At 40.3% G+C, this 14,756-nt stretch overlaps 1 protein-coding gene across 2 annotated transcripts in view; it reads left to right on the plus strand.

The window, feature by feature from the left end:
* The window catches only part of cfdp1 (craniofacial development protein 1), a 39,994-nt gene that overhangs the window by 2,839 nt on the left and 22,399 nt on the right, over positions 1-14,756 (plus strand). For both annotated transcript variants that reach the window (XR_013504345.1, XM_078282989.1), the window contains exons 4-5: positions 1,436-1,545; positions 5,550-5,681. Coding sequence is in view for 1 of the 2 variants with exons in the window: in XM_078282989.1 (XP_078139115.1) it covers positions 1,436-1,545; positions 5,550-5,681 (242 nt within the window). In the remaining variant the exon portion in view is untranslated. The remainder of the gene's footprint in view (positions 1-1,435; positions 1,546-5,549; positions 5,682-14,756) is intronic.

Genomic DNA, 14,756 nt, shown 5'->3' on the forward strand with positions numbered 1-14,756 from the left:
TACTATGTTCTAGATATATACAGAAGGTACTCTGTTATAAATCCAAACATATAGAAGGTACAATGTTCTAGATATATACAGAAGGTACTCTGTTATGAGTCCAAACATATAGAAGGTACTGTGTTCTAGATATATACAGAAGGTACTCTGTTATGAGTCCAAACATATAGAAGGTACAATGTTCTAGATATATACAGAAGGTACTCTGTTATGAATCCAAACATATAGAAGGTACAATGTTCTAGATATATACAGAAGGTACTCTGTTATAAATGCAAACATATAGAAGGTACTGTGTTCTAGATATATACAGAAGGTACTCTGTTATGAGTCCAAACATATAGAAGGTACTGTGTTCTAGATATATACAGAAGGTACTCTGTTATGAATCCAAACATATAGAAGGTACTGTGTTCTAGATATATACAGAAGGTACTCTGTTATGAATCCAAACATATAGAAGGTACTGTGTTCTAGATATATACAGAAGGTACTCTGTTATGAATCCAAACATATAGAAGGTACTATGTTCTAGATATATACAGAAGGTACTCTGTTATGAATCCAAACATATAGAAGGTACTGTGTTCTAGATATATACAGAAGGTACTCTGTTATGAATCCAAACATATAGAAGGTACTGTGTTCTAGATATATACAGAAGGTACTCTGTTATGAGTCCAAACATATAGAAGGTACTATGTTCTAGATATATACAGAAGGTACTCTGTTATAAATGCAAACATATAGAAGGTACTGTGTTCTAGATATATACAGAAGGTACTCTGTTATAAATGCAAACATATAGAAGGTACTGTGTTCTAGATATATACAGAAGGTACTCTGTTATGAGTCCAAACATATAGAAGGTACTATGTTCTAGATATATACAGAAGGTACTCTGTTATGAATCCAAACATATAGAAGGTACAATGTTCTAGATATATACAGAAGGTACTCTGTTATAAATGCAAACATACAGAAGGTACTATGTTCTAGATATATACAGAAGGTACTCTGTTATAAATCCAAACATATAGAAGGTACTGTGTTCTCAACCCAAACATATAGAAGGTATTATGTTCTAAACCCAAACACCTGTGTTTAACTTAAGGGTTTTGGGCACTAGCCCATTAGCCTATTAGAGTGATATTTCTACTAGCCCAGGCAAATTATGACTAGTATCGATAATGCAATATTCACGTTTAATGAGGCAGGTCATAAAATTACATACATGCATAAAAAAAAGCATTTTGTCAATTTCATATTTTATTTTTACTTGCTCAGTATGGGATATGTAATGTTCAACAAGGTAAGTCATGCTTTAAAATGATATACATACAAACATGTTATCTCTAGCGGGAAATCTTCTCAGTGCAGGTGGAAGTGACAAATTGAAACTTAAGAGTGATATCTCTCTTTTTCTCTCTTCCAGGCCGATTCTTCAGTATCGAAGGTTTCTCTGCCGTGTGCAGAAACTAAAGAGCCACAACCTGCTAAAGTCACCATCACGAAGGTGTTTGATTTCGCTGGAGAGGAAGTGAGGTATGGCTTTTAATTCATCCTCACCACATTTAAGGTTTGCAGTAGGTACTTTGTAGGGCCTGGCATCTTAAACAAGAGACATGTTGAGACTTCTCAGGCTTGATTCCCTGTAAAAATACTTTCTGCTAGATGGTAGACTGGTACGTTTTCCATCAAAAGCAACGAGGAGAGAAAATAATGAATGAATGCCAATAGAAAGCAGCTCACAGGACCTATGTGCATGATTAGGCTACACAACACTTTCTAACAGGGTGATAGATCCTGAGCATCAAAGATTTGACATACCATCTGGCAGAACTGTTATTTTCTTTATATAAACCCCAAACGGTTCTTTAAAAAATCACACAAGCATGCAGTAACATTCAAAGATCATGAATATGTGGATAACTCAGTTCTGATCCAGGTTACATAGTTACAAGTTTTGGCTCAGGATTTCACCATTTATAGTGGAAACTTTTGACTGTTAAGACAAAGATTTTACAAATCTCACAATTATCAACTGAGATGATGCTCATTCTAGTTCAGACTGAAATCCTGCCACAAACGGTGCTTAAGGAAAGAGCATGGGGACATCAGGATAGGCCGAACACTGCCTGGTACTATCCCAATCCCCAACACTAGATGGGGGTAGAGCTCCATAATCAAATCCATTTGGGAGTTTTACTCTGTCAGTATGAATGATTGTAATAGTATGTTATTGCAGCAATTTAATCTATTCAATCAATTCAAGGCTTTAAAATGGTGCCTCAGCTCTATCATTATTTGCCAAAGCCAACTGAATGGGTGATGATGGTTCTTCTTCATCAGAGAGAATAGCCGCAGAAAAGACTTCGCAGCACCATATAAAGCTGTGAAATGTTTTCTCCTGTCTTAACTAAAGGGTGAATTGAAGTGAAATGAATTCTTTATGTCATCAGGGGAAACGACTGGGTGATTTGAAAGGGGATGGCACCCCCAGGTGTCCACACTTTATGACACTGTTGGGAATTGAAAGGCCCCTCAGATGTGGCATCAGGAACTGTATTTTGGTGGAGTGCATTGGGAAAGGAAGACATAGTCAATCACTACAGCAGAACACCATCTGTGAAATGAGGAGTTATCATTTGGACACTTGGCCCGCAAAATGATTCAAGCAACTTCTTTGATTCTAAAGCTTTGTCTTCTCTGCATACATCCCACAGTATCGTCTCAATACAGACACTAACTCCATAAAACTTTCAGCTATTAATCACTATAATTTCTGAAGAAGATCTGTAACAATTTGGCCGAACATTGCACGTTTTGACTGCTGCCTGGCCACAATTTGTCTTATTTTATTATGATTGATCCCTGATTCTCCACTTTCACGTTAGGCTTACCAGTTGGTTGACTAAACAGGTAGGTCAGCCTAGGATTTAGCCCAATTATGTTCAGATGTCACCCAATTACCCATGCTAAAAAGGTTCAGCATTGCCTAGAAAGTCTTGCCAGATGCATTGGGGATAAAAGGTGAGGGGGAATCCTGCCTGGATACCTGATGTCCGGGATTACATGTTGGAACAAGTTAATGCCGGGTCCCGGTGTCAAAGAGATTTGGAGGAAATCAAATACAAATAGAGAGATGTTTGGATCGCGATCAAAGGCAAACTCGCTGGAGGAAGGCAGGGCGCTGCGGCAACAGACGGTCGCCCAGCAACTGCAGGATTTGGGTCATTCGAAATGACTTTCATGGAAAGATTGACTAATTTACATGCAAAGATCCGCAAACTTTTAGGGGCTTTTAAAAGTAACGTCATTTTTAATCAGTTCAGTTATCTTCCTTAAGCATTCCTTTTGCTCTTGAAAGGTAAAAGGAGACAACTGGGAGAAATGGAACTGGAATCATGGCACAGACTGCAATATCTAATTTTTTCCAACTTGTGGTGCTGAAATCACTTGCTGTGCATGTAAGGAAACTGGACATTTTCAGCATAAAATACACATTGAGAGGTCTGCATTCACATTTTCTGAATAAATAGCGCGCAAAGTTGTGCAGGGAAATCAGAATAGGCCCATACTGAGGTCGAAAGGTCCTAAATGAGTTTGACCAGCATGTTTTAACCTATTGATTGGCCCCCAAAATGGCACTCATAACATCACACTGGTCCCATGCCGAGACTGTGTTAATTTAATATAGTTCTCAATCTGAATAGTTTTAACAGCCCCTGAGACCATCTCTCATTTTGCAGTCATATCTTTACAACAGCACCCGTGTAATTATCGCAGCGCATGATTAACGTTTCTTCCGAACGAGCGAGACTCTCATTCACCAGTACGGTCTCTTTAACCGGAGCCGCGCAGGCTGTTGAATATTTCCCACGCAAACTCTATGTAATTATCACAGCATAAGACGAACATATATCACACAGGAAGCCACATCACCGCAGCCATGATGGATGCTAGCTAGCAATATGCAATGTCCCGCCCAAAATGTTTACATCCGACTAGGCTTTATTCAGAACCAGAATATCATTCTGGGTACAAGTTTTCTGATTCATTATGTACGTAGCGATGTGCTGTGTAATTACGAAAGCGTATGATTAGTATATATTTCATAGTGGTAACTCATCCCCACAGCCATAACAGATGCTGGTGGCTCTAACGTACAACCTGAACATTATAGACGATATTTCTCTGAACATTTATGTCCAATAAAGTCAGTCCTATAAGCCCCAAACTAGAAAATGAACCCCACTGCCCAGAAAATCATCTGAGATTGCTTTCTTTTCCAATTCATTCTCTATGGACCTCACAGATATCCGTCTCTTGTCTGTGACTGTCACACTCGTCCTCTCCAAACGCTCTACCTCATTATGTATGGAGCCGTCTGCTCTGTGTAATTATGGCTGCATATAATTAGCATATATCGCAGTGGAAGCCTTTCACTACCGCCGTGATGGATGCGAGTGGTTGTGGAGGTTTAATGTGTAATGCTGATGTTCCCAGAGGATGCAGCGGTTGTTCCTCATATAGCCCGACTCTCTAACACTAATCTGGAGGGGCCGACAGATATGTATCTCATACTGTGTGTGTGTGTGTGTGTGAGTGTGTGTGGGTGCCCTTTATATAGCATGTCTGTAGTGGGAGAGGCTAGCCTATATCCTGTTTTTTTAAACTATGGGGTTTGGATCTAGAATGGGCTCAGCACGCCTGTAGAGTGGTAATATGTTTTAATGAGCCTGGGTCCAATGATGAGACAAGATGGTTTCAAGATGAAAAACGACAAAACCCTGGAGCAACCCAAGATGCCATACATGCATGTACAGTCAGGTTCCACTGATATGGGTTTCTTTAAGTCGAAAGTGGGGATTTTTACATCAGAGGTGTCTTTTGATAAAATTTACTTGGTATTAGAGTTTGACTGAAGGCGATACTTATATCAATCAATCAGTCAGTCAAATTTCATTCATATAGAACATTTTGTACATTAAAAATGCAATGTCCCTTAGATCAGAGCAAGTTAAAAAGTTGTAAAAATAGAGGCAGGGGAAAAGATAAGTTACTATTCAGTGTTTCCCCCAGAACTGTATTCTTGTCAGGGTGGAAAAGCCTCTGAAACAGCATTTAGACCATCATGGGACACTAAAACTCTCCATTGAAAGTCATGCTAATGAAATAGTTGTAGCTGTGTTAGCAGCTTCTTAAGGCAGAGTGAGGCAGGTTTCACTGCAGGTTTTACAGACGGTTAAGTAAGATCCTCCACACCACTGGAATAATTCCTCTGGTCAGACATCTGATATGAAAATAATAATAAAAACATATTGACTAGCTGTGATCAGGGAGGAACCTCCATCATATCAGAGATGGACCACACTGACTGGACCACATCTGATTTGAAATTGAAGACCAATATCAGCCCCATATATCAGTCTGACCCTATAATGAAGCCCATTGAAGTAATCTCTCTCCACAGACATTGATTCCCATCCATCATTATCTTCATATATATAATATTCTCTCTCTATCTCTCTCTCTCCCTCTTTCAGGGTAACTAAAGAGGTATCAGCGGACTCCAGAGAAGCGAAGGGTTATCTGAAGAGCCAGAATACAAAAGAGGAGGAGCAAGCAGAGGAAGAAGAGAGCTCGTCGTCCCCCAACCCGCTGCTCCCTGGCCCCAGGTATACAACTATCCATGCACATAGAAATTAGTTATACCGATATATTATTTTACTGATATATTGGGCCGGTATAATCCCTTTATTAAAAATGGGATGTGGTCCAGTCAGTGTCGCCCACCTCTGATTTTGATGAGATTCCACACAAGAATATCTTTTTATGTTATTATTATCCTGGGTTTTAATGGAGACTTTTAGTGTCCAGTGGTGTAAATGCTGTTTCAGATGCTTTTCTACTACTGCACTGAATACTTGTCATTTTTTGGACATTAATATGGTCAGATTTAAAGATTTTGAATATCTGCCACTGGCCTTTAAGAACACATATTGGTTGAACCCCATTACTAATAACACAAAGATGAAGGTAACAAGGCTCAGTTACAGTTTGCTAGTTTGGTATTAATATTTAGTGGATGAAAGCAAGAAAGGTACATGTTCACACATTGAAAGGCTTTGAAGTGAAGTCTGTCTCTTTCTATGAGAGCACAAGCGTTAAATATCAGTACCTCTGTGTACACTGTGTGTGTGTGTGTGTGTGTGTGTGAGAGAGAGAGAGAGAGAGACATGAGAGTAATCCTGCACTGACTCTCTGACAGCTCCAACAGCAGAGCCTTAATCACATACACACACACACGCACACACACACACACACACGCACCTAAACACAATTAGTGGATAGTCACACGCACGCACATACTGTACAACCACACAGAGTAATGGATGTGCACATACACACTCATACAAATAACATAAAATACACACCCACACACTCACTCAAGTAACCAAACAAGCAAGTAATGAGATTATACAGCTCACCTTTTTGTGTGTGTGTGTGTGTGTGCGTGTGCATGTGTACACATGTGTGTACATGTCAGTTTACCGGGGTATTAATTTTCTGCTTCACCCTCCCTTCAGAATGAACTGTGTTGTCACACAGATTTCAAAATAATGGAATTTCCCTAGGTGTGTGTGTGTGTGTGTGTGTGTGTTTTCCTTTCCCCACCTCTCTCGTTACCTCTTGTCATTGCTATGGCAACAAATGGCTTGGGGATGAGCACATCTTCCCTCCAAAACCCCAGACAGGAAACAGGAAATCATCTTCCAACAGACAGGAAGTACAGTATGTCCTCCACACAAGCCATTTCCTATGTATCTCAGTCCTGTGTGTGTGTGTGTGTGTGTGTGTGTGTGTGTGTTTAAGAAGAGCGGGACACTCAGCACAACAGGAAAGGGCCATCAGCGCCACTCCCTCATTACATTTGCACACACACATACACACACAGCTTCTGAAGTTTGTTAGTGTTTTTGTTGCAAATTGAGATAACAGTATTGCTGTTATGTAATGCAACAGTTCAGTTCTCTGTGTGGTATGTTTACTACAGTTTCCCGTGTAAAACCAAAGAGGGATGGAGGTAGTGTCCATCTTTAAACAAGCCAGCAGTCAACATGGGGTCCCTCACTTACCCACTCACCCCCTTGGCCAATCAGTAACAAGTTAAACACATGAAAAAGGTCAAATTCTCAAGTCTATGATGCAAATATCTTTTGTAGGACCATTTGCATTATCTGTATCTAGTATCTAGTAGAAGCTAGCATTAGTAGTGGCTATGATGTTAACATTAATATTGCTTTGCTAAATGAGCCTGCTGGCTAGTTAGCTATCTAACAGTTCAGGTTAACTGAGTGTTTTGGAGTAGAGACTTAAGGGGGAAAGCTGTCTTTCAAGAATCTCAAAACCAAGGAAAATCCAACATGGCGTACATTGATAGTCCAGGAAAAATGGCTGGATATGTCCACCAAATTCCAACAAAGTCATTCAGAGTTGTGGTGTGGGAGATATGACTGGTTATTAAAATGTTTAATTCTGACCTATAATTGTAGCACCCCCTTGTGCCAACAGTTTTGAAAATGCCAAAGTTTCAAGTTTTCAGGTTTTTCAAGTTTCATCATATTCCAATCAGTGGTGTTTGAGATATCACACATGACGGACGGACGAGAGAACAAACGAACGAACAGACGAAGACTGATCCGTAGTTCCACAACAAAAACAGATGGAGAAATTTGAAAACGCTTTGGTATTTATTGAACCACTTGAGACGCGCTCTGTTCATACACAAACTTGGCACTTATTTGAGTTTATTCAGGCACTATTTTCCTGGATTCACCTGGATTAATCTCCAGGATTCACCTTGCCTAATGTATTTAGTATCTTTTCCATTCATAAGGGTTCTGAATGCGTTCCAATATAGAATTTTTGTAAAACCTTTCTTGTCACGCAAGGTTTCCACTAGGGCTGAACAATTAATCGAAATTGTATCGAAATCGCAATATGGCCTACTGCAATTTTCAAATCGCAGGAGGCGCAATATTTGTTAAAGGCGAAATGTGTGTCAAAATACCATTTTAAATTAAATATTGTCGTGCTGCAGAGATGTCCTGGCCTACACATCATATTCTACAGACTTAAGAAAACATCTTTGTTTGGTACAGATCCCCGCAAAAATCACACCATAATCATTTTAATACGTTTTTCAATGAAAATGAGAATAATGATGTAAAAATTATCATTCCCACTAATATCGCAAATCATATCGCAATTGCAATTTCAGTCAAAATAATCGCAATTAGATATTTTTTCAAAATCGTTCAGCCCTAGTTTCCACCACAGAACTTGAATGGATAAAACGGTCATTCCCATTCAAATCAATGTTCCTGGACAGTCAGAGCATTTTTATGTGAACCGTTGGTCTAGCTTCTGTATAAAGCGAGTTACAGCAAGTCACTGAGCTGAGAGGTTTTACAGCAAGAACCAAAGCAGCTTCTCTGTCTCCTTACTGCCATGGATTGCTAACATGCTAATGTTGACTAGAAGAGCTAGAGAGAGAAGTACAGTCTGTGATAAAGCTACGTTAGCCTCGTCGCTAACGTTAGCTTTCAGTTGAGTTTTGACAGTTTGCTAACAGACTCATCTGCACAGTTCTCACAGTGTGACAGACTTTACAGCCTTAATGTGCAGACTTGTGTTGTCACCATAGCAATTAACACTTAAAATTCCATAACCAGAATTTTATGCTGTACTAGCCAAATTACCATGACAAACAGTGGAAGGACCATTCTATCCATTAAGTTCTGAGGTTACCACCAAGACATTCTACGAAACAAGGAAAGACCCGTGAAACTCTGGTCCTCAGGTTTTTGTTCCTCCCTGTCAGTTAATGAGCCACACCTGGTCTGTATCTACCTGAGACCAGGTGTGGCTCATTTATACTTCCAGAGTTTTCATTAGCTATGTTCATTCAGAAATAGGCTGGTTTTGCCAGCTTTTAGAATTTTTTTTTAAGTTCCCATATTGTGGAAAACTGGATTCCCCTTGCCTCTGTGATTATAAAGGAGTTGGATGTGCTATCTAAACATGGTGAAAGTATCAAAACGCACGGTCGCCAACTAAATCCACACAATCCATATTAGAAAAGCGAGCCTCTAAACGAGCCGTTTGGACTTCCGTAACTTTGTGACGTCACAAAGGTTCGCTCATTATCATTTTTGTAAGAAATAATAGACTAACAAAGTGTTTTTTTCAAAGCGGTTGAGCGGTTGTCATTGTTTATTACCGGAGAGTTTTCCCTACCTGTAGCTGCCGGGCTGCGGTGTCTCACGTTTCACTCTTGAAACGGTTAGCCAATCAGAGCAGAAGGTCGTTAATATTAATGAGCCTGAAAGACACAGCAACAGAAACAGCCTGTTCTTGGTAAGGCTCAGAGAGATGCTGGAAAATTAATGTGTAAAAATGTATTGAGAGTGTTTTTGGTACTTGACACCACACACACAGCTTTGAATGGACCTCAAGACATAAAATGAAACTCTGGAAAGCGGAGAATATGGGACCTTTAATTTGGGTTTTTAAATTGCCCTTGAAACTAATTCCAGTTATCATTTAAAGGCCTTTTAAAAGTCTTACATTTGGCTTTGTGAACCCTGCAGATACCCTGAACACAGTGAACTAGGGCATCGCTTCAACAGACCTATACTGCAGAGCTCTGTAGTGCTTTGTAGGCAGGTTTACAGCTGCTCCACTCCACTCTTTTTCCTCTGTCGTTCGTTTTTATCCTCCAATCCATCATCACGTCTTCCTGGACCCCTCCACCCTTTGTACCCATTCATTTCTATCTCTCTCTCTCTCTCCAGCTTATTATCTCTGACTCTATCTCCCTCGTTTTTCTTTCCCCTCCCCCCCTCCTCATCTCCTCTTTTATTCTTTTTGCCTTTTTTTTTCTGCCTTCCTTTTCTCTAGCCCACTTCTCGGTTGTCCTCATTTTCCCCTCCATCTCTCCCTCCGTCGTCCCGACCTCCTTCTCTCCTCATTTCGCCTTCATTGCTCTGTAGGAGAATAGCAGTTTTCCTATCCGCCTTTCTCTCGCAGTTTGCTGACTCAGGACAATCAGTACAGTCTCACACACACACACACACACACTGAATGCAGCAGCCACTTCTGTTCTGCTGACTTCTTCATAGAAACAGTCTCTCTATTTAACGGCATAATTGTCATGAAATTAGGAATGGGGAATTTTACTCTCTCACAGTTAGTACTCACTCATCCTTTCTTTGTCTCGGTCTGGAAACTAGGGTTTGACTGATGTGAATTTTTACAGTTTGATACTGATATTTTAAGATTAAAGGGTGCCAATCTTTAAATTTGACCATTTCGTGCAAAAAAAAAAAGACAAGTATTCAGTGTTTTCACCCAGGATTTCATTCTCATCAGGGTGGAAAAGCCTCTGAAAAAGCCTATGGGACACTAAAACTCTCCACTGAAACCCAGGGTAATGATAATAAACATATGCATGCATACTTGTGTGTAATCTGGCGAGCAGTATAGGCATTGATTTGATTGACCTGTTGTTACGCTTTCTGGTTAGTAGTGAGGTGGGTGTGTGCGCGTGTGTGTGTGTGCGCGCGTGTGTGTGTGTGTGTGTGTGTGTGTGTGAAAGCCTGTTAAGTGTTATTGATCGTTGGCTCACAGAGGTCTTTGGCTGATGCTGATTGGTTTATTGATTACGCAGCATCACCACAGTTACCTCACCAGCTGACATGACATTGAGCCTGAACACACACATACACTCTCACTGGAGCGTAAAGCATATAGTATAGAGCATGTACATGAACACACACAGAAATCCTTCTTTCCCTTTGTCTGTGTGAATTCAAGATTATCAAGAGAAAAACAGTGAGAGAGAAACAGAAGTCCAGACTTTTCTTAATCAATGATCAGTTTATTTGAATGTGATCTCAGCTCTCTGGCTCTATAGTTGATCAGATGACTTCATCTCCTCTATGTAGAATATAGTATCATTAGCAAACACAGCTTATAACATCCATAGATAGAAGCACTGCTTGTACAACAATGGGATTTATCATAAAATGTATGTGTATGTATGAGTATGTGTTGTGTTAAAGATCCCAAAAAGATTTACCCATGCATTTCACTATAACTATGATATACATTATGATAGTGTACAGCTATAGATGTAGTAGACCATGGGATTAGTGATTTTCCAGAATGCTGTGTGCATGTAAACGCAGTCCGAGACGGCGTGAGAAAAACCGGTTGCAGTCTAATTTCCACCACCATATTCCCCGGTCCAGTCTAATAGTTTCCAGATGTGCATGTGACCCATTGTAACCCATACAGTTTGACTCTGGTCTAAATATAGATTTAATACGATACACACGTACTATAAATGTGTTAGTGGAAGTGAAAATCCACCCCAGAAATTGATGTCATCATGACACATTTTCCGTTTACAGAGTTGTGCTGCTTCTCTGGTTTCTAGCTTTGGCAGAGGGTTGTTCGTATTGTTCGTAAGTATTTATTTAACTCTCAAAGAGTACAGGAATAACATATGAATTCTCCTTTAGGGTAGATTTCACAGAAACATACAGGGATTACAAGGGTTAGACCAATATATCAGGCTGATATTGGGCTTTTATTATATATTAGATATCGGCCAGTCAGGTTCCTCCCACCCTGACCACAGTCTATAAAACCTGCAATGGAATTTGATTTTCTTTGCACAATTTATTGATTGATTGAATTGTTCAGTTATGTTTTTTGTAAATTAATTCTCCATTTTAAGGCCTAATCCATCCCAAGAGTTTCAGTGGAGAGTTTTAGTGTCCCATGTTGGTCTAAATTCTGTTTCAGAGGCTTTTCCACCTTGCTAACAATAAAACACTAAATTTGACCGGTTTCATGCAAAAACATTACATTCAAAGTGACATAAGTCTAAACATATTTATTTCATACATTGTTATTGGCCTTCAAAAACACATATTGGTCGAACCGTAGTGATCACCCACACACATACGTGTTCAGAAGAGCTGTATACTCTATCATGCAAAGAATGGAATGCATGCAAAGTCAATGGAAGGAGGTGAAGGGAGCGAGATGGATGCAGCTTCACTTTAGGATATTATGGCTTTTATTACCAATTCATGTGTCATGTATGGAAAAAAAAAAATCCAACATAGGGTACATGCATAAGAATTAAAAACAGAAGAATGCTAAGTGTATAAATAAATATACTGTACAAACAGTTCCAATGTATTAACACATAAATAGTATAAATAAATGTATACAACTGTGGCTGGCATGGATTCAGCTGCTCTGAAGTCGTGCTTTTCTATTGGTCAGAAGCTCAGAGGGAAGTGATTGGCCTATTCATGAGCAGGAAGGAGGTCCTGGTCCGCTGAATGAGAAGGGTTAGCAGGTGTGTGTGTGTGTGTGTGTGTGTGTGTGTGTGTGTACATGCGTGCACATGTGTCATAGCCACAGACATCTGGAGCCCCTCCACTCTCTCCAGGGAATCTCCACACACAAACACACACACAAAAAGGAGAGTTGCCATATGAGTTACACACACTTAAAGCAGGAACCCTTCAGCAGCTGGCTTGGCTGTGTGTGAAAGAGACTCAGAAGATATTTAACAGGCCAAAATGAAAGGCAAAGATAGAGAGGAAAGAGGTATGGGGAGCGGTTTAGTGATGGAGAGACATTACACATCAGTCAGTCCCTACAGGATCTTGCAATCAGAGGAATTTACTCAAACGTACTTGCGATTTTCCCCAATCACCGCAATGTTTCCACATAAAATAGCCAAATTAAGTATGTAATTTCAGCCTATTGTTGCACTTTACCACAATTAACCGTCCAAGCAAACCCAACATCAACAAACCTCAGTTCAAGTCAGTGCGTTAAAGTGAGTTTCTCATGGCTCAAATACCAAAACGACTGGTATTTAAATGGCTCAACAGCAATTAACAACCTGTAACCAATGATAGAGAAGTAAATAAAAAGGTTGGTAAACTGTGGTTTCCAGTCATCATCATAAGGCAAACAACCACCAACAGAGATGAAAATCAATTACATTTTCAGGTAAGGATTAATTTACTTTTTCCTTAAAGGAGACTCTCTTCATTTAACTTACATTAGTTTGATACTACTTACCATGATGTGTGCTATGAATTCATGTATCACAGTCACATGCCAACAGAAACATTATTATTTGGGTATTTATATCATGATATATGGACAATTGTGCTGTAATTGCATTTTTTTAAGGCAGGCTGAGCAGGCCAGAGGATGAATTTTCATCATAATTACATTTTTCTACCTGCGGGGGTCGTTTTCCAGCTGTTGGGGGCCACTGCAGCAAAGTGAAATTACACACTGCTGGTGGCACCGAGCATTGAAAGAACCATAGTGAGTGTTGGATTTCATTTTTCAGATCATGGAATAGTTTGTGGCTTAAAGAAAATACACAGAAACACAGTGGGGGTGGTAGGCAAACAGGTTCTTTCTTTCTTACTTACTCTCTTTCTTCACTAATTTATTTACAGTATATTCTTGGATGGAAATTTGGTTGTGGGCACCATGGTGTGTAGGTGGTTAGCACTACTGCTTCACAACAAAAAGGATGTGGGTTTGATTCCTTGTCCTGTCTGTGTTGAATTTGCATGTTCGCCTGGGTTTCCTCTCACAGTCCACAGACATGCAAGGTGGATTGGAAACTGTTAATAACCAAAAGGTGTGAATGTGAGAGTCTGGCTGTGAATCTGTGTCCTGGTTCATGTTGTCTGTGCGGCTTGGTGTGCACGAGGTTCGTACGAACACGGATGTGTCATCTGTGAACGTTGACATTCACGCGTCTCACGCTTTCATGATGACCGCACGTCTGAAAACACCAGAATGGGTCACTGTGGTTCCAATTCCTCTTCGATCAGCCTATCTTTGACGGAGGCTTGTTTATGTAACTGCGACGCTGTCCGCATTGATTCAGATTTCAGGTGGTGCACGACTCCCAAACACGGCCAATGCGGCTAGTAATTTTGGCCGCAGTTACTTCATTTAGACTGTGCGCGCTCTGCTGCGTTCATTTCTACATGAAGCACGAACCAGGCTTTAGCCCTGTGACCCCTGTCTTCTGCCCAGTGCATGCTGCGATATGCTCCAGCCTCCCGGCGACCATGAAAATAATTGCTATAATAATGCTAATGAAAAATAAAAATAAGCAATTGCTACTTGGAGACCTTGTTGAGAGGGAGCTTTCTCATGACGTTTCCAAACCAACCCTGGAGCTTCGTTTGGAGAGATCCCACCTGGCTACAGGACGCACTGTGCATTATGAGATGAACATGCTGTCAACTATGGGTCAAGGACAAGTCTCACCCTGGAAGAAAGTCCTTTCCTGCACCAAATTTCTCACCAGTAAAGAACATGACTGCTCCCATGTGACTTTAGTTGATAAATTATGGTTCGCTTGAAATTTTGCTGCGCAAGCCATTGTGAAAATGCAACATGGGAACAACATTTTGGACCGAAGCAATTGGAAGAGAGGTTTGAAAACACACTAAGCGTTATGGTGTGTGTGTGTGTGCGGGTGTTTTGGTGGCAGGGGGGGGTGATGACACCTGGCCTATATCTGCGTTCCTCATCCATACCTTTGATGATCAAAAAGAGGGATGGTGAATCTTGGAGTGTTAGAGGTTCAGACACACACGCTAACTTGGCAATACATCAAT

Source organism: Centroberyx gerrardi, chromosome 4 (genome assembly GCF_048128805.1).
Source record: "Centroberyx gerrardi isolate f3 chromosome 4, fCenGer3.hap1.cur.20231027, whole genome shotgun sequence".
Lineage (NCBI taxonomy): Eukaryota > Metazoa > Chordata > Actinopteri > Beryciformes > Berycidae > Centroberyx > Centroberyx gerrardi.